Source organism: Arachis ipaensis, chromosome B10, assembly GCF_059453495.1.
Source record: "Arachis ipaensis isolate K30076 ecotype BB chromosome B10, ASM5945349v1, whole genome shotgun sequence".
In the NCBI taxonomy this organism is placed as follows: domain Eukaryota; kingdom Viridiplantae; phylum Streptophyta; class Magnoliopsida; order Fabales; family Fabaceae; genus Arachis; species Arachis ipaensis.
Genome location: NC_142435.1, coordinates 32104574 through 32126280, shown reverse-complemented (window position 1 = coordinate 32126280; position 21707 = coordinate 32104574). Strand labels below are relative to the sequence as shown.

The following is a 21707-nucleotide window of genomic DNA, read 5'->3' as shown; positions in this document are numbered from 1 at the left end:
AAAAAACACGCGCTCCTTCAACAACACATTTACTCTTCGTCTTCTTCCTCAATCAAAACGCAAACCATCAAGAAAAAAATACGCGCTCTTTCCACCCACGTTCACTCTTCCTCTTCTTCCTCAATTAAAACGCAAACCATCAAGATTCAAAACAAACTACTACGATTCTGCAGAAACGTTCCAACTCTTCGCGAAGAGTAGAAGAAATCAAGAAAAAAATATACAAATCTCCATAAAAAATCACCAGAAAAAAGGAAGAAACATTATTCAAGGTACTGTTTTACTGTTCTTCTAGGTTTTTCTTCTAGATTGTCTCTGCCATGTGCCTCATCCTTAACCAGCAAAACATTAAAAGATTTCAAGAAGAAATATACTGTCTCCCCCTATTTTGGGTGTATTTCTTAAATCCTTTGGGTGTATTTCTGTAATTCTTTGGGTGTATTTCTGTAACTGTTTGGGTGTATTTCTGTAATCCTTTCTGTAATACACCCAAACGATTACAGAAATACACCCAAATGGTTACAGGAATTCACCCAAACGATTATAGAAATACACCCAAAGGATTACAAAAATACACCCAAAGGATTTAAGAAATACACCCAAAATTCGTTGAAGTACACCTCATGCATATTTCAGAACTCTTTCTCTTTTTCCTCCTCATCTTCTGCTGCTTCTTCTTCTTCAAAAACGATTTCAGAGCTTGATGTAAAAAAACAATGGAAATCGAGAATAACGAAGAAAGAAAACAGAGAAAAAAGCACGTAAATGAAGAAGAAGAACAGAAAGAGGAAGAAGAACGTGCAACAAGAAGAAGAAGAAGGAGAAAGAGAAGGAAAGAAACGAAAGAAAAGAAGAAGAAGAGGAAGAGGAAGAAGAACGTACAAGAAGAAGAAGAACAAGAAAGAGAAAGCAAGAAACGAAAGAAGAAGAAGAAGAATGTGCAGTAAGAAGAAGTAGGAAGAGAAAGAGAAGGCAAGAAACGAAAGAAAAGAAGAAGAAGAAGAGGAAGAGGAAGAAGAAGAACGTACCTTGCATCGCGTTTTGGGGGGTTTATTCGTTAATTAACTTGTAAAACATACAAGCCCTAATGACTTGTATACAGAGCTTTTCTCAAAAAAAATATATATACTTTTTTACTAATAAAATGGTAAACATCGATTCTTCATATCATAAAATTTATCGATAATAGAATTTGTATCAAATCTTTCAACAATTTTTTTTTAATATAAATCAAAAAGACAATTAGTAAAAAATTCATCTTTTATTTTATTTTCGAGTCTATTCTTTACAATATTCACAGTTGAATAAGATCTCTAAGTTGTAGTAGTTAAAACATGAAGAGTTAATATCAAACTAATAAAACAATTAATCAAATGATACATTAAAATTTTTTCTGTCTTTATTAACTTTTGACATAATTCAAAAATTATACATAAATTATTTAATTCAATAAGATTAAGAACATCAAATTTATAATATTAAGCTTGTATTCTAATGTAAATTTTTTTTATTATTGAACCCATTTGGATAAAAAAATTTTACTATTTTATTTACTTTTTAGATATTAAAAATTATTAATATTTAAATTAAATTTTTATTTATACTAGACTAAATACTAAATTATTTTTAAATAAAAAATAAAATTATATAACCCCCCATTCCGTCCCTGCATCTCAACTTTGGCTCAAAAGTTTTTTAGTAAAATTTGAAAACAACTGTTTAAAAGAAGAAGAATAAATTTTTAGAAAAAGTGATCGCTATTTCACAAAAAAAAAAAAGTTCAAACTTAATATATTTACACCACATTTTACAGTATATAAAATATAAGCCAGTTTAGTGTATAATATAAAATGACTATATTTATCAATTATTTAAGATTTTATCCAAAAAATATAAATTAAATACAGATATTTGAAGGCGCATTAATAGTAAAAATATTTTCTCATTCAATTATACAAATAGACTTATCTATACCGAGACCAATTCTTATTCTTAACAATTTGACTAATGAAATTCTAATCTAAATTATATCTGATTGATAATAATATATTTATTTTATTGTCATAATTTTATTTATTTTAATATTTTATTACATAATATAAAATATTTTAATTTGTTAAAAAATATTTAATTTAAATGTTTTTATACATTTCATGTTAAATAATAAAATATTAAAAATAAATAATTTATTACGTTAATAATAAATATTATTATTATTATTATTATTATTATTATTATTATTATTAACCAAACAATTATTACTAACTATTAATATTATAATGATTATTAAAAAGATATTTGGTCAATGGACTAAAATGCTTACAAAAAGAAAAAATGTACATTTTATAAATGAAAAAAAATATCATTAAAACATTTTACAAAAGAAGCAAATGTCATTTTCTCAATTTTTTTCCGTTTACTTTATTTTATTATAAGGTGGTCCATTATTGGCTAATCTTTAATCTTTTTGCTGCTTTAGGGGACTTTAACAACCAATTATATTCCACATGCATATCAAGATCAGCCTACTGATCTATACACAACTTTCATTATTTCATTATTCCACTTGGAAACAGAATATAAGTTCAATTCACTCTCTTTTCTATTCAGTTCTAAATAAGGCTATAATATGTGGAATTATATTTAAGATACTCCAGTCTACAGTAGAATTTTACTATTCACATGTCACACCTTAATTTTTGTCATTACAGTTAACCCTATCTCACTTATTATACGTGCGTATATAAAAGATAATCGAGAAATTAAGTGGTTTATAAATAATAAAATAAAAAACCCACTAAAATGGTAACACGTTGGTAGTTCAAGTGCTCAAGGGGTAATAGAAGTCAACAGTGTCCAGGGATATGAGGAAATAATAAGAATTTGTTAGAATTTAGAACGAGCGCTTAATATTAATGCATGTATGTAATTAGTCAATTGTAATAAGAACGAGCGCTTAATATTAATGCATGTATGTAATTAGTCAATTGTAATAAGAGTCTCTCTAATTTTTTATTGTTTCCGACTTTCCGTGGTGCGGCCTAATAACCTTGAAGGTGTGTTGATTAAGGATTAATTTTTATGCCAGAAATATTATTATTAGGAATATAATTTTTTGAAATAATATTATTAAATATATAGTATTTTTATATTTGGTTTTTAAAAACAAAATCTATAAAATATTAATAATATGTCTAGAAATGTTTTGGTTTTTGTTTGGTTCATATTTAATATATTTAAAAATTATGAATATTTTGTCCAAAATATCTTTATAATTTTTAATTAGAATATTAATGATTAAATTTAATAAATATATATAATAAAATATAAATATAATAAAATAAAATATTTTTAATTAAATTTTTTAGACTCTTATTTTTTAAATAAATATAAATATAATAAAAATATTAATTTAAATTTATTCAAATACTCCTAATATCAAATATCTTTAATTAAAATTATTATTGATTTTAATTTTTTTTAAATTTACTAAAATATCTTCAATAACAAATATCATTAGTTAAATTATTTTTTATTTTAAATTTTTTTAAATTTACTAAAATACTTCTAATATCAAATATTTTTAATTAAAATTATTATTGATTCTAATTTTTTTAAATTTACTAAAATACCCCTAATATTAAATATGTTTAATTAAAATTAACACAAAATACGTATCTAAATTTTCAAAAATTCCATAATTCATAATTCATCTCATAATCCATAATTGAACTTATATAAAACAAATCTCAACGATTCTAACCACATATGTATTAAAAAGCTTTACTATTATCCAAATTAAAGTTACAAAGAAGTCTCAAAAAGTTAAAATTTACTAACAGACGCACAATTCTTGTACAATAACGAAAACACATCAATAAAATGAAATCAATGTTATAATAGACAACCTCATATATAGAAAAATGAACACAATTATCGTGTATGATGTCTTCTCCTCTATTGGTTCCACATTTCTTGTGCAAGTTGATCCCTCCATCTACCCCAAGCATCGCTCGTCTCAATATGGTGGATCGTCCCCTCATCTACTCCAAGCATACTTTGATCTACTATCTTATTAATAGGATCCACAACCATCACTCTTCTAATGTAATTATGCAAAAGGCAACATGAAGTTATAATTCTTCCTTGAGTTTTAATAGGATAAAATGACCTTCCCCTTAAAATTCTCAATCTTGCTTTCAATACTCCAAATGCCCTTTCAATGACATTTCGAGCTTGTGGATGTTTCATATTAAAAGGTTCTTGGGCTGTATTAGGTTGATTATGTAGATTAAACTCACTCAAATGATATTTTTGTCCTCTATAAGGTACCAAAAATCCTTCACAATTCATGTATCTAGCATCACATAAGTAATAATGACCTAGTGTGACATACACAATTGAACAAAATTAATGAAAGATCAAATGGTTACTTTGATAACATATTAAAGTCTCAATAAAATACCTTGGGGAACACTAAACCCATTGCGAAATAGTGCATTTCGCAATACCCTAGAATCCGCAACTAAACCCTCCCAACCCGCCAGTACGTAGATAAATTGCATATCGGGAGCAACCACTCCAAACACATTGGTTGTTATGTCACCTTTTCTGTTTCGATATCTAGTCTTATCAGCCTCAAGGACATTGACTTTGATATGAGTACCATCTAAGACTCCTAGGCAATCCTAAAATCCAAAACAAAGATCAATTAACTCAATCCTAAAGAACACCAACCATATGAGATTTAATAACATTAGCAAAATAAATTACTTTAAACCATTTCCATCGTTCATCCATTCTATCCTGGCTAAATGGTTGAGGTTTCTTCAGTAAGAGATTATGACATCTCAAAATAGCAAGCGATACATCATTAAACCGTCTACTAATTGTTTCTTCAGATCTCACAAATTAAATTGTCTCTTTATTACTCTAATTTTGACACCATGTGCTATAATATGTAAAAATATGGCAACCATTTCTTCCACACCCATATTCCTACTTGGTTCTAACCTTCCAACCCTTTTAAGCATGTTACACAATGCATGAAAGGCACATCTATCCATTCTTGTATTTTCTATACATGCTAGATCACTAAAATAAATAATCCTATCAACACTAACATCTCTTATTACTTGCCTACTATAACTATCATTCCATTTTTTTTTCAATTGCAATATAATCAAAACATAGAAAATTAAGCAGGCAATAACTTTCATCTTCTGTTTGGAATTCATTCTACAAAAAAAATAAAACATTAAAATATTTAGCTAGAAGACTTAACTATTTATTTATTCTATGTAAACTTTTTCTATCATTTAAAAAATAAAATTAACAGCCATACTTCAAACTTATTTGAAATATTTAGCTTATTGTATAAATCATAATTCAAAGCTAAGCAATGAGATCAGACCATAGAGATATACATTCAGCACTTAACTTTCCTTTTCTGCATTATCATTGCATTATCATAACTTGAATACTAAAAGAGGGCATCTCATTTGCTCTTTCAAAAAATCATAGTAACTCTATACTAAAAGAATGATCAGCAAAATTAAAAGAGAATAAATTAAAAATATTACAATGTGAAACAACATCAAAAAACTTAACACAGTACTATGAACTATTAAGCTCAATTTAAGAAGATCACTTAAAAATGGTTTAAAATTACAATTCAAAACTACAATTGCAACTGAATTTGCCAACACACACTCAACTACAATCCCAATAACAATAATAAAATGACCTGATCAGTTTCATGGCTTTGTTTCCATTAATAGCAACAACTCTGAATACTAATATATACAGTCAAGCATATACATTCATAAATGAATAATTGAATTTATATAAGGATTAGTGATTACACATTATCAAGAACAGGATATCAGTAATAACTGAAAATTCAAAGGAAGTAGGTGCATAGATCAAAGGAGTCTGAAGCAGGCCAGTGAAGGACTTTATTAGATGATTTATATAGTTTATATGAGAAATAGTTATAGGATATGCACATACGTATATATTCCTTTTTGTTAAAAATGTGTCTCGAGTTACATCCACAAATGATTTAGACATCGAAAATATTTAAAGCCCATAAAAAATGGAATGAGATCAAGAAATGCAAGTCAGAATTTAAAAATTTAAACAAGCAATGTGGCAGAAGTAGATAGGAAGGATAATCATATCTTTGGTACAAAATTCTGGTTAGGAATTGAATTAAAAAATAAAATTATTGAGAGAAACATAAATGTTGTTTGTGGTATATATGTGGTGTGCAAATGGAATGACAAAATGGGCTAAAGAGGCAGAGCAAAAGTCTAATATGAAGGAATACTAAGTTACTAATAAGTTAATCTATATTGCTTAAATTAAACATAGCTAATATATACAGAAGAATATACATCATACCCACAAATGGTAAAAGTCTTCTAGTGGGTCCTTTCACTACGTGAAAAATTAAAGCATTATTTATTTTTAGAACACATTAACAATTAAGTACCTTATTATTTAGAAGTTAGAACTTATTAGAACACAAATTAAACATGGGATGGATGACATGTCATACAAATCTCAGAGCCAGTGACATGGTCATGGATCTTGGCTTGAGGATCAGCACATGACACCTGATGCATGCAAATTAAATTAAAATAAATAAATAAAAGGGTAACTTAAAGATTATTTATTTGGATTCTCCAGCTCATCAATGTTTTAGAACACTATTACTTAGTACTATACTCTTTACCTTTGCCATGCAGAAAAGCAACATCACAAGTATGATAGCAAAAAAAAATTGTAGAGAAGCTATCATTTTCTTCTCCATTATTATGGACTCTATGCAACTTGAAATGTGTCCTGCAGCTAGCTACTACGCACTAATATGATTTTTATAGTGCTAGCTAATTCTCATAGTTGTAATTACAATCACACCCTTTCTTTCTTGTTATTATGTAAAGAGTTGTATTATTACTAAGAATCAATTAATAATGAGTGTCTTAAAAATATTAGACAACAAAAATTAAAAAAAATTAATTAAATTCTGAAGGATACCCTTAATTAGAAAATTGATTTATGTGGATAAGTATTATTTAGTGCAGGCAAAAAATGACAGGTGAAATTGTGAAGGCATCAAGTAAGCATGCATATAGAATTGTAGATTATTAGTTGCACACACACAAGACATATGTACCTAAAAATAAAATAAATTTAAAGAACACAGGATATATGATACATTTTTGTACAGTTTTGTACCTCTAAAATAAAGAACACAGGATGCATGAGACAAAGCACTAATTTAGTAAGTGCAAATTCTCTATTCACCAAAAGTTACTACTTACTATTATCTAATAAGTATATTTCTTCTTTTCGCTATGCTGCAACTTGGACAAATAACAAATATTAACAAATAGTTATACCAATTATAAAAGTTTCCAGCAAAACTAAACAATACCACAACCAATAACCTTTTACACCATGGAAACCTAATTTTCAATATAAAACTAATGGCAATGCCATGGCTAATCAAATGTTCTTGAAATATCAAAGTAACAAAGATATTAGGCATCAGAACAAGATAAAGAAAGAAACATTAACAAATTTAAAAGATCAAAATTCAGCAATTATTATATAATATAAGATTCAAAGAAAAACGACAACAAACAAAAAGTAATCTTCAAGTTTTGATCAAGAGCTGAAACTATATGCACCACAACAATTTACAGATTAATATATGCTATAACACTATATGCACCACAACAATTAAAAAACCCTCAATTTATTTGAGAAATAAAATAAACATAGTTCAAATCAGAGTTTCAGCAAAAAAAAAAAAAAAAACAGAGTTCAAACCACAGAGTTCAGAAATTTATTTGAGAAATAAAATAAACATAGTTCAAACCACAGAGATAAGCAAATATTGCCACTGAAAAAATAAATCAGCATCTATATATCATGAAAAAAGAATTAGGATGTATCAATTAAAACAACAATTCAAAGACGTAAATAAACTCATTTTGAATGAACTAGTAGAAACCGAAAACCTCAGAAAATGTTGTAGCAATCGAGTTCAGACAGAGGAGAGAGACCAAACGCAAGCATGCGACGCGGAGGATCTGGCTAGAGGCGCGGCAGCGACGACGGCAAGCATACAGTGGCAGTGAACCGACGTAAGCTGCGATGATGGAACACGAACGCAAACAAACGATTGAAGTGAATTTCCTTCTAGAATAAGGTGAGGGGTGATCATGCAAACTCAAATCGGCGGCGAGACGGTGCTGACACCGATGGAGCCTCCATGAATTTGGGGAAGAAGCTCGGCTATGTTTTAGTTTCGATGGGAGAGGAGCTCTGCTAGGGTTTGGGTTTCTGATCAAATGAGGAGTAAAAATCTGAAAAGAAGGGTTGGGGTGAAATTAACAAGGGTATTTTGGTCTTTTCACTTTATTATACACATTCTATTTCCATTGGAATTAAAGATAACCAGGAAAGAAATGGAAATGAAATGGGTTGGATTTTGATTCCAAGGAATAAAACATACCCAGGAATAATTTTTTAAATCTTGAACCAAACATGGGAATAAGATATTCCCATTTCAAAATTCCTAGAAATATACTTATATTCCCTCCAACCACACACACCTCTGAGAGGAATCATCTGAATTTTTTATTATCGCATCTAAAATATAAAGAGCTATATCCATTATTTTAGCAACATCAATCTAACATGCCAATGACAGTTAAAAGTGAATCAAGTTAGATCATATTCGATTAGTTAACCATTTGATAAGTTAAATTCATGGGTTTGTAAACTAAGTTTAAGTCTAAATTTAAGTTTATATATCAAATAAGTCGAACTTAATTTAAATTTAAATAAGTTTAACTCATTAATTCGTGAGTTGGTTTAATTATATATAAAAAATAATTATATATTACGTATTGTAATTATTTATAATAATACATTTATTATGTAATTTATATTTGTTAACTTATATTAACGATATATAGTTATACAATATACACACAAGTACATATAGAATTTTTATATATAATAGAGGACATAAATAATAATTAATAGATATACAATATATGTAACTGATATTTTTTTATACATAAAATATAATTTATTTACATAGATTCAAGTTATTTGAACCAATTCCTGAAGTTAAGCTGACTCGTGAGTTTTTAATTTGTCAAATTTGAACTTTACAAATAAATTCAATTATTAATGAGTCATGCCAAACTGAAAATCGAGCTCAATATTTATAAATTAAATTTAAATTTAGTCTAATTCGACTCACTTTCAATTCTAATGTTAATTTAATAGATATTAAAAAAATATAATAGTTAAATATCAAATTTTTGTAGTTTGATCAATATCAACATCTATTTTTATTGACATTGAATATTTTAATATTCTTATCTATATATTCACCGCAATAACTTTTGGGACAAAACACTAGAGAAAAAAATATAAAATTATTTTATTTTATTTTATTTATAATTATTATTATATTTAAAAATATTAATTATTTTAGCAATAATTAAAGGATTTAAAATATGATCAATGATAATTAAAAAAAGTAAATTATATAAATAAATTAAATAATATCAGATATTATTTACTTACAACTTTTTACTACAAAACAAATTGTCGGATACTGTCGAATTTATCGGTGGATTTACCAAAAATTTTTGATGGTAATATATTTACCCTCGGATTTAGTAGCAGAATAAATTTCACGGTATAAATTTCGTCGGTAATTATTGCGGCAGATTTTTTCGACCGCCACTAATTACGAGCAGAATTAGCAGTAGATATAAATTTTCATTTAGCGAAATTCTTGAGCTTGTTACCGTCGAATTAATCCCCCGGTAGATCCAACGGTAAACTTAAATTTTAATTTTTTTTTAAAAAATATTTGAATGGTAACATTTTCTTAGATGATAACATTTCTTATGCAATCTTAGCACCCAAACAACAACACTAAATCACACTTGTATTCTAATATAAAAAAGAAAAGAAAGAAATTTCATTTTATTTTTCTCCAACCAAATAAAATTTTATTTCTCTCATTAGCTCCCTCTCTATTAAGTAATAATATGAACTATATACAAGAGGGTTAAAATAAAGCATCAAAAATATATTTTTTTATTTAATTCTTTATCCTATATCTAATTTACTAACTTTGTGATATTATATTATTACTCATAGGTAATTTCTCTTCTGCAAATGAGAGAGTAACTAATCAAGTAGTATTTCAAGATCCAATGGTGACCACCTATAAATGTGGAACAAATTTGTGGAACAAATTGATGATTAATGTTAATCACTATAGCAACAACAGTAATTCATATCATTTAAAAAAAAAAAGAAAGAAAAGAAAGCAGCAACCTCACATTTGTCAATTCATTCAATTTATTTATCTGAATTAGGTGAATTTTCATTTCTTAAATTTAATTTTTTTTCACATAAATGACATAATTCAATTACAACAAGGAATCATTCATCTATCTTTCCATATCCAAAACTTCAATTGTCAATTGAACTAAAAAAAACTAATATATTCAATATTATTACATACCATTTACCTGAATATATCACAATTCGTCAGTACCCTCATCTTTAACATATGATTCAATATTCACTTCAACAATATCTAAATTATATTTAGAAACAAACCAAAAGAACTTAATGAAATACTAAATTAGAATAATCTAATAAGCAAATAGTTAACAAAAATGACAAAAAATTACCTTATCTAAGTAACCCAACAACAACATTAATATTAGGATGATGAACTGCCCAAAAAACACAGCACACAAACAACTTATTTAAAATAATTTTATGTCAATGAATAAGAACACTAAAATAAAATTTATTATGACAATAATAAAGAAAAAACATAAACACGCATTAATAAAATAGAGCCAACTGAAGAAAATAAAAACGAAGTTTATTTAAAATAAAGTAAAAATGAGGATGGAATGGAAAAAGGAATAAGGGCAACCTACCTAAAGAACAGAGGAGAGATGCAGTTCTGGCGACAGATGGTGTAGTAGCAGCGGCACCAACGGCAGCGGAGACAGAGGGAAAAGTTCCGTTTTAGGCAACGAAACAGGATCAAGGCGAGTCCATGAAGTCTTTAGAGAATAATGCAGGTGGTCGATGCTGGCAGAAGGTGGTCGGAGGAGCTGCTGGAGGTAGAGAGAGAGAGAAATAGAGAGGAGAAAGTTAGAGAGAGAGAATGTGTGTTTCGAAAATGAGGAAGAAGGTTCACATTTTAAATTTAGAGCAAGTTTACCATTGAATTTACCGGCGGATAAATTTGACGGTAATGCATTGCGGGTCACCAAAATGCATCATTCCACTAATTGGTTTTCCAGCGTAAAAATTCGCCGGTAAATTCCACGCTAAATTTTGCGCATATTTTTCTCCTTTTTTCTTTAATTATTACCAGTGAATTTACCGTCGAAAACGAAAAATCCGCCAGTAATGATTTGACCTGATTTGACACCTAAATCACCAGTAAAATCGACACTAATATGTGACACTAAATTCGACAATATTAAACGTTTTTCTTGTAGTGTTTGAAAAAAAATTACATTTCGATTCTATTTTATTTTTATATAATATGCTAAAGCTCCCAACAAACTATAAAATAATACATAAACCATAGGAGCGTGTAACGATTACATACAAACATGCATGCTAAGTGCGTGATTGAGGATAACGATGAGGCTGGTATACGACTCAACAAGACATACCTAGCATTAGCTAACAAGGTTGGTGGGTCGTCTAACTTGAATTTCTCAAAAAAGGAAGTGAGGAATTACATTACAGCCAAACTCTGGTCTACTAATGTCAATAAAAATGTTAAGGAGATGTTGAATTACTTCATGCGAATGAAAGAGATCAATACAAATTGTTTTTATGCAATAAATGTTGACGAGGATTACAAGTTTAGGAGTGCACTTTGGGTAGATACAAGGTGCAGGGCGTCGTATGACTATTATGGAGACGTGGTGTCATTTGATACCACATACAGTACAAACATATAATATGTATTTACATTGGAATTGTGAAAACCTTTTTTTTTGTAATACTTTTCAATTCTTACATGTGGTTGTTGTTCGTGTAGGCATGGATTATTATTCGCATCCTTTATCGGTGTCAATCACCATGAGAAGTCTATTCTACTTGGCTGTGCTCTACTAGGAAACGAAAAAAATTCCTAATTTTAAGTGGGTGTTTACGCAATGGGTGAAATGCTTGAAAACTGCACCATAGGAAATCATCACAGACCAATTCAAGACTTTTAGTGCAATTAGAAAGGTCCTATCCCATACTTGCCACCGATGGTGCATCTGGCACATATTGAAGAAGATATCGCAAAATCTCGGGAAGTATGCTCGGTTTAAAGAGTTGAATGCTAAATTAAGCTACATTGTATGGAATTCTCGTTTGGTTAAGTCATTCGAGGATGATTGGGCTAAGTTTATAGATAAGTACAACCTAGATCACAACACATGGCTATTAGGTTCAATAATTTAAAATTATATCATGTTTCGTTATTGCTTACGTGATGTGCTTGTATTGTTTTCCAAAAATTTGTTCTTTTCGCGGTTTTTTCTAGATATGTAACTGTGGCCTTCTGGTTGAATCTAAGTGGCGCTATGAATGGTTTGTTTTCTGTAGACCTTTACAACGATTGACAGATGTGGGTTCCGATCTTTTTCAAGAGTGAATTTTGGACTGCTGTGAAAAGTACGCAAAGGAGTGAGAGTAAGTACGCATTCTACGAGGATTCTTACATAGTAAGACTAGCTTGATTCTGTTCGTCCATGAGTATGACAATGTGCTTGAGAACAAGAAGTAGAAGGAATTAGAGGATGATACTGCAGACTCTGATAAACTCCAATTTTGTGGTTTATCTTGTGCTTAATTTAGGAGAATTTATCACCTTTTCTCTCATTTATTCAATGAAATAGCATGGTTTTGTAATTCTCTCTTAATTTGTACTTAAGTGTAAAAAACATACTTTTTAGGCCTTTAAATTGGTGATTTTAATTCACTTTAAGTCCATTCGATGCCTTGATATGTTTGTTGAGTGATTTCAGGTTCATAAAGCAAGTATTGGATGGAAGAAGTGAGGAGAAAAGCATGCAAGGTGGAGAATTCATGAAGAAATGAGCATTTGGAGAATTAAGGGCTATGCGCACGTGTCACCCACACGTATGCGTGAGGAGGAAATTAGCCAGCGACGCGCACGCATCGTCCACGCGCACGCGTGACGTCAGGCACGTGACTCACTTAAAGTGAAAACGCTGGGGGCGATTTCTGAGCTGCCCAGGCCCAAATCCAACTCATTCCTAAGGTTATTTCATGCAGAATTCAAGCTTGAGCATAGGGGGAGGGGGAGCAATTAGTTGTAGCTTAGCATCATGTAGTTTAGTTTCTAGAGAGAGAAACTTCCTCTTCTCTCTAGAATTAGAGTTCTTAGGGTATTTGCATCTTAGATCTAGGGTTCCATTCTTGTTTTCATCTTGTTTCCTTTACAATCTTGTTTCTACATCTCAATTCTCTTAGTTTGTAGTGTTAATTTCCCTTTTCATGCCTCTTTTATGTTTGTGAACTCTTTGTTGGATTTAGCTTCCTTTTAATGCAATTGAGGTTTTATGTTCCTTTTATTATTGATTCGAGTTGTGAATTTTACTTTTCTTACATTGGGTAGTTGTAGATTTTATCTTTCCTTGCAATTTACCATGCTTTACTTTTATGCCTTCCAAGTACTCGACAAAATACTTGGTAGGATGTTAGAGTAGGTTTTTGAGAATTCTTGGCTTGGAAAGAGAAATTGGTCAATCTTGAGTCATTAATACCCAATTTAGATTGGTGATCTAGAGTTGTTTGTTAATATTATTTCCATTGACTCTAATCTCTTACTAATTCAATTAGTGAGTTGATTAGGATTTTTTGATTAAGATTAACTAGTCTTATTTGACTTTCTCTCATGGAAGATAACTTTACACCTTCTTCCATGTTGGAGATAACGAGATAGGATAAATTCTTGCTAATTACTGTCATTAGTGACTAGGATAGAAAGTATATATTCTCACTCCTTGCCATGAATGCCTCTCTTTATTATTTGCTTTCTTTAAGTGTTTGCTTTACTTTTCTTGTCATTTACTTTCTTGTCCCTTTTGTCAATCAAACCCCTTGTTTTTCATAGCCAATAATTGATCACTTCATTGCAATTTCTTGTGAGACGACCCGAGGTTTAAATACTTCGGTTAATTTTCATTGGGGTTTGCACTTGTGACAACCAAACAATTTAAATTTGATGTGAGAGTTAATTGTTGGTTTGGAACTATACTATCAACGGAATTATTTTGTGTGAAATTCCTAACCGACATAATTCTCACTATCAAATTTATGGCGCCGTTGCCGGGGAATTGCAATGGTGTTATGTTATTGGCTATTGTATATATGTTAATATGCTTCTTTGCTAGTTTTTACTTGTTTTAGGAGTTAGTTTTTATTAGTTCTTATCAGTATTTGTTTTTATTTTCTATTGTCTCTATGAATTCTCATCACTTTGGCTATGAGTTTGGTTCAGATTATGTTGTAGGAAATGGAAGCTTCAATGAGGATGTGCATCACGGATTTGGGAATCAAGGATGGGAGGAGCCTAAAGGGATTGATCAACCTTCTTGGCAACAACCTCTTCCAGTCTCTTATAGGTATAATTCCACTCCTAATGCATATCAATCTAATGGATGTTGTGATCCTCATTGTGGTTGTCAAAAACCACCACCATATGCCTATGAACCACCTCCTCAACATAATTTTGAACCACTATACTCACAAGCCCCCTATCACCAAACACCTCATTATAACCCTAATCTTTACCCACCATACCAACCACCTTGTGAACCATATGAACCATATGTAGAGCCACCACTATTCCAACACTAATACTCTCAAGAACCACCAATCTCATGCACCCCATCTCCATACCCTTACCAAGATGAACCACCTTCCAATTATGAGCTCTTACTCCCAAATATTGAACCCTCTCTTCCCACGCCACCTCCAATGGATAAGTCTCTCCATGCTTTCATGCTAGAACAACAAGGAGATATTAGCTCTTACCTCCAAAGGCAAGAAGAGACACAAAATAAGTTCAAGAAGATAGAAGCCGTGCTTGCCACCGTGGCGGAAGCCATTCGCAACATGGTCGCCTCCCGCCTAAGCCCATGAAATCAAGGCACTCTCATTGTTGAATGTGGCGAAGCAATCAAGGAGCATAGTGAGGGAGTGAGTTTGGTGCTTCAAGATGGAGAAGAGGAGTTGAAGCAAGGAGTGCAACAAGAGGACAGGGTAGAGATGATTGAAATGGAAGGAGTGGTTGAAGATCTAGGAGATTTTAGAAGTCCATGGGAATGTATAATTAGAGAGCCCTCTTCCAAGAAGCTTGACATTGATGTTGAGGAGGGTGCGCAACCTCCAAGGCATATCATGGTTGAAGATTTTGAAGAGGTTAATCAAGAGATAGATTCAATCATTGATGAATTCCTATCCACAATTGAATCCCCTCCCATTGGACATGAAGTTGGAGTCATGGAAGATTGTGTACAATCTCCCATACCCTTGGTGAGCAATGAAGAAGAGATTGAATTGGAAGGAAGCTACCAAGAAGAAGAGGTTGGAATTGAAGAAGCTTGCAAAGAGGTGGAGATAGTAAAGAAAGAGCAAAAGGGAGTGGAACTTGCAAGATCATTAGGGCCACCCCTTCCTAAGTCACCATCCTATACAATATTCAAGTGGGTAAAACTCTTATCCCTAAGCTTTACTTTCTCACTTGAATATGGTTTGATTGAAAATGATGGTCAACTTAGAGCTCTTTGTGGAGTTAAGAGTAGGAGAGAGTTGTGTGGTGGTTGGAAACATCACTCTAAGTTCATGATGGTTTCATGCTCAAAGTTGAATAGCAATGGTTGGTGTAGAACTAAATTGCATGGGTCTAGGAAGTTGTTTGGAGGGTTCATTGAGAATTCGGCTTGTCTACCACCTAAGTGGAACCATGATGATCAATTAGAAGATGGGTGTGAAAATAAGGTTTGGGATCCCGGATCGCACAATGAGAATTAACTTTGGGAGCTCCAAGCTTGTGAAGGACTCCATCAAGACTTGGTGCAACTCATTGGAAATCTTGGAGCACAATGGAGAACCAAGCATTGGTAGGAGTTCCAAGAAGAATTCAAGCACAAGCCACCTTGACAAGGAGCCTCCCAATTGTCCAACTTAAGGACAATAAATAAAAGTGCTAGGTAGGAGACACCCCACCATAGTAAACTCTTTCCATTCTCTTGTATAAATAATCAATGAATGAATTGAGTTGCCATTGTTAGGTAGTTTTCTTATTTGTATATTCTTGCTTTAGTATTTTAGTTCCTAGTTTGTTTGATTAGATTTGTGCCTTAAGTTGTAGGTTAGTTGTTGTTAGATTGTATTTTACTTATAGTGTAAGTTTTGTTTGTTTTGTATTTGAAAATTTTTCAAAAACCAAAAGATTTGTTGTTAAATTTGAATTTTGGGTGATTTAGAATGTTTATAGGTTAGGAGAGTGTTAAATTCTGTTTTAGGCTTCTTTAAAAAAAAATAAAAAAAAGTGGACAATCCATGCGTAAGCGTGGGTGACGCTTATACGTCGTATGCCATATGGGGACTCCTGGTACAAAAACCAGAGAGTTGTGCGGGAATTGTGCTGGTTTTGTACGAAAAGCACAATCCACGCGTAAGCATGGGCAACGCTTATGCGTCGCTTGTCCCTGCTGCAATCCACGCTTAAGCGAGCTTCGCCTTGCGCCCTGTTTTTCTCCTTTCTCCTTTATTCTTCTTTCTTCTTTCCTTCTTCTTTCTTTCTACCTTTCTTCTTCTCTCTTCTTCCTTTCTTACTTTCTTTTTTCCCCCTCTCCTCAAAAAAAATTTTCACTTTTTATTTTTCCTTATCTTTCATTTTCTTTTGTTTATTGCATTTGCATACTTTTATTCATTGTATTTTAATTTTGTTTTTATAGCTTGTTCTTATTTTTTTTTCTAAATTTCTCATTTTAATAATAGTGTTGAATTCTCCTACTCAATTGTTGAGAATTTCTTGGTCAGTTTTGGTGCTTCTTGACTTGTTTGGTATTATTGGGTGATGAAATTTTTAGGTCAATGCTTAATCTTTGATGACTATTGCATCCTTTGTGCATTGATATGAACTTCTATTGTCTTTCATGACCCACTCTTTCTTGTTTGAACTTGATGCTCAATATGCTCTTCATGCTTTGACTTTACTCTTGCATCAAGTATTTGTTGATATGCCCTTTGCCTATATTGCTCTCTTACTTACATGCGTAGCTAACATGTAGTGAAAACCCTACTCTTATTTGGCATTAGCCCCCGCTTATGTTCTATTTGCTTTAATATCCTTGTTGTGGGCTTAACTTTCTTTCTTTTTCTCTCCTTTTAGGCCGGCCACCAAAAAGACAAAAAATGAAGAGCTTCAAAATGGGGCAACAAACAAGTTCACCCACACAACCTTTTGAAGGAGCTCATCAATGGTAGCAACCCGTCCACCTTGCTCTCCTTTGCATGCACCGAGGACGGTGCAATCTTCAAGTGTGGGGAGGTCGTTCGACCGATCTCAGTGGGTAACAATTTTCTTTTTCAACACCAATTTTTCAATTTTTGTCTTTGTTAGTTTGTTGTTGCATTGCATGATAGGTTGCATGTTAGTTAGAATTTGTACATATTTTACCACTTCTTTTTATATTAGGACTACTTGGTTAGGGCGATGATTTCTTTTCCAAGAAAACTGTTTTTAGGGCACCCTACCAATTTGAAAAAATTTTGTTAAACTTGCTTGAAGAATTTATTTTGGAACATGATTTTTGAACTAAGAACACAAGCATGTGAGTTTTGAGCCCAATTGTGGTTACATCATATAATCACTTATTTTCATTCTTGTGTGCATTATTCTCTTCTTATGATTGTAGAAAAATAAAAAGAAAAAAATAATATATACAAAATAATATATATGGAATAAAAAAATGCAGAAAAATAAAAAGAAAAAAATATAGAAAAAGAAAAAGAAAGAAAAAGAAAAGCAATAAAAAGAGGACAAAATGCCCCCAAAGTAAAGTTCAATAAAAATCAATGCATATGGAATGTGAAGTGAAAAGAGAATGCATTAGTATGTGAAAACGTGAAGAATAGGTAGTTAGATTAGCTTTGAAGTTGTATAGGTTGCTATATAAGTTAGGTGGGAAGCTTAAACTTATCAAAGATTCAAATTCCAATACACTTAACCATATACAATCCTACCTTGACCCTAGCCCCATTACAACCTATGGGAAAGTCCTCATGATATTTGTATGCATGCATAAAATAATTATTGATTGTTAAATGAAAAACAAATCTTGGAAAGCATGATTAGGGGAGTGTTGCGGCCTGGCCCAAACCCTCTACGGGTTGGCCCGACCCAAGCGCCACCCGACCCTAACGGTCCGGGGTAAGGCACTCCACAGCTGACCCGGACGCGTGTCCCCAACAGCTCACCTACAGCTGTGAGGAGAACGACTCAGAGAAAGTGGGCCTGTCCTTGCAGGGCCCACCTCTGACACAGTATATAAGGAGAAGGTTTTTACCCTTCCCCCAAGGTACGTTACATGACTCTACCCCCTTTTTCGCCTGCACACTTTATTGACTTGCACGTCGGAGTGTCTTTGCAGGTGACACCTCCCATTCACATCTGAAGAGCTCGGTACCTCGCCTACCCCAACCCAGAGATGTACGACCAGACGACTTCCCCTTTTGTTGATCAGGATATTCACCCGATCCGTCCGGTACCCAACCTAGCGAACATTGGCGCCGTCTATGGGGACGGTCCATGGACTTCGTACTGGTCCAAAGTGGAACAGGCCACGAGGCCGAGCCTGGAGGGGACGCTGCCGCGACTACTCCCCAATAGCGCACAAGATCCCCTCCAAGACACCCAACACAATCTCGCGAAGGACGCCCCTTCGGGGGAACTGGCGACAACCACGCCAGAATAATGCAAGAACTGCACCACAGGATGCAAGACCTGGAACGCCGGCTGGCAGACAGGGAACACGACCAGCACACCACAGAACAAAGCCACTCCCGCTCTCACTCTAGGAGCCACTCTAGACGCACGCCCAGCCCCCAGGCCGAATCCGAGAGCGCTGGGAAAAGAGGACACGCTAGAAGACGCCATGACCCCGTCATCTATGCCAGACAAGAAGGGCGGCACACTACAGGTCGAGGAACCGAAGACGCTCGTCGGGAGGACGACGAAGGAAGAACGAGGAGAACACGGGGACCCGTGATAATGGGGGCGACCCCATTTTATCGTTCCATACTCGAGGTCCGGCTGCCAAAACACTTTGACAAGCCAACGGACATGAGGTACGACAGAACGCAAGACCCGCTGGAACACCTCACGGCCTTTGAGGCCAGAATAAACCTTGAGGGAGTGGGAGATGAGGTAAGGTGCCGCGCCTTCCCGGTTACCCTGGCGAAGCCTGCAATACTGTGGTTCAATAACCTCCCGCAGGGCTCGGTGACCGGCTTCGCAGACATCAGCCACGCCTTCTTAGCCCAATTCACGACCAGGATTGCAAAGGGGAAGCACCCAATCAACCTACTCGGGGTGACCCAGCGACCCGACGAGTCGACTAGAAAATACCTAGACAGATTCAACGATGAGTGCTTGGAAATCGACGGGCTGACGGACTCAGTTGCGAGTTTGTGCCTAACGAACGGACTCTTGAACGAGGACTTCAGAAAGCACCTTACCACGAAACCAGTGTGGAGTATGCAGGAAATCCAATGTGTGGCCAAGGAGTACATCAATGACGAAGAAGTGAGCCGAGTCGTGGATGCCAACAAACGGCAGCCCTCTCACAACCAAGACCGGCATCGCGGAAGCAGAGAAGGACAAAAGGAACACGCTAAAGACGGCGGCCCGAGCAAGGCTCCCATACCATTTCCTCGTGTCGGGAAGTTCACCAACTACACCCTCCTCACCGTGCCGATCATGGAAGTTTATCAACAAATTGCCGAAAAGGGGATCTTGTCGAAGCCCCGACCACTGAAGGAACGAACAGGGGGAAACCGAAGCCTCTACTGTGACTATCACAAGGGCTATGGGCATAAAACCCAAGACTGCTTCGATATAAAGGACGCACCGGAGCAGGCCATCAGGGATGGAAAGCTAGCCGCATTTTCCCACCTCATAAGGGAGCCGAGGCGACGGAATCGCGACCACGACAGTGAGGATAGGACTCGGGCACCGAAGCGACGCCAAGAACCAGAGGACGACGACCAGGGCCTCACCATAGTGAACATGGTAACAGCTAGGAATGCAGCACCTAGGTCAAAGTCGGCACTCAAGAAAGACGCCAAAGTCCTAGCGGTCTCCTCATCCTCTACGCGAAGCACTAAGAAGCTCCCACCCATTTCGTTCGGCCCGGAAGATCAGTGGTTCGACGAGATCGGAGAGAGTCCTCCCATGGTCATAACGGCCAGAGTAGGAACCGGTCTCGTCAAACGAATCCTTGTGGATACGGGGGCGGACTCGAACATCATGGTCCGCAATGTGTTCGATGCTTTGGGCCTAAGGGACGCCGACCTACAGATGCACCAGCACGGTGTCGTAGGGCTTGGCGACCATTTCATCAAGCCGGATGGCATAATCACCCTGCCGATCTCACTGGGACAAGGACAGGGGAGGAGAACGGTAATGGCCGAATTTGTGATCCTACGGGACTCCACCGCCTACAACATCATCATGGGGAGAAAGACAATCAACGACCTAGGAGGAGTCATCAGCACGAGGATGTTAGTAATGAAGTTCATAATTGAAGAAGGGTCAGTAGGATATGTGAGAGGAGACCTGGAAACGGCAGTCGCTTGCGACAACGCCAGTCTCTCGTTAAGGAAAAAGTCTAAAGAGGCATCGGGAATATTTCTCGCCGACCTGGATGCCAGAGTCGATGAGAAACCGAGACCCGAACCCGAAGGAGACCTGGAGAAGTTTAGGGTCGGGAACTCAGAGGAAAAATTCACGTTCGTGAATAGGAACCTCCCCCATGAGTTAAAAGAACCTTTGATGGAAATGATCAGAGCCAATGGCGATTTGTTTACCTGGACACCCGCCGACATGCCGGGCATAAACTCCAGTCTCATGTCACACCACCTAGCCATCAGACCGGAAGCCAAACCAGTGGCCCAAAGAAGGAGAAAAATGTCTCAGGAAAGAGCAGAGGAAGTGGCCAGACAGACGGCCGGCCTCCTCGAAGCGGGGTTCATCCGGGAGTTGGATTATTCGACCTGGCTATCAAACGTTGTCCTGGTAAAAAAGCACAATGGGAAATGGAGAATGTGTGTGGATGACGTTAGGTTTTCATGGTGGTTAAGAATTTTGTAAAAATAGTTGCGTTGTGGATACAGTTTCTAAACCAACAGAAATCCTTCGTACAAACGTTTGGTTGTCATAAGTAACAAACCCCTAAATAAATTGATAACCGAAGTATTTAAATCTCGGGTCGTCTTCTCAAGAAACTACAGGGAAGTATGTTCTTATTATTGGCTATGGAGATTGTAAATTGGGGTTTTGAGAATGGGGAGCAAGTAATTTAGCTGCC

At 34.4% G+C, this 21707-nt stretch overlaps 2 protein-coding genes across 2 annotated transcripts; both read left to right on the top strand.

The window, feature by feature from the left end:
* Positions 1-11693: 11693 nt before the first annotated feature.
* On the top strand, positions 11694-12207 carry LOC148579603 (protein FAR1-RELATED SEQUENCE 5-like). Its single transcript, XM_088490783.1, has 2 exons — positions 11694-12036; positions 12131-12207. The coding sequence occupies exons 1-2, from the start codon at positions 11694-11696 to the stop codon at positions 12205-12207; spliced, it is 420 nt and encodes a 139-aa protein (XP_088346909.1).
* A 7255-nt stretch (positions 12208-19462) lies between these two features.
* LOC107620478 (uncharacterized) lies at positions 19463-21490 on the top strand. The gene has a single exon (XM_016322627.2). The coding sequence runs from the start codon at positions 19463-19465 to the stop codon at positions 21488-21490; it is 2028 nt and encodes a 675-aa protein (XP_016178113.2).
* The last annotated feature ends 217 nt before the right edge of the window (positions 21491-21707 follow it).

Coding starts and splice junctions, on each gene's coding strand:
- LOC148579603 (XM_088490783.1), top strand. CDS start 11,694: ATGCATGCTAAGTGCGTGATTGAGGATAACGATGAGGCTGGTATACGA. Junction 12,037..12,130: donor GTCATTTGATACCACATACA/GTACAAACATAT, acceptor TTGTTCGTGTAG/GCATGGATTATTATTCGCAT.
- LOC107620478 (XM_016322627.2), top strand. CDS start 19,463: ATGAGGTACGACAGAACGCAAGACCCGCTGGAACACCTCACGGCCTTT.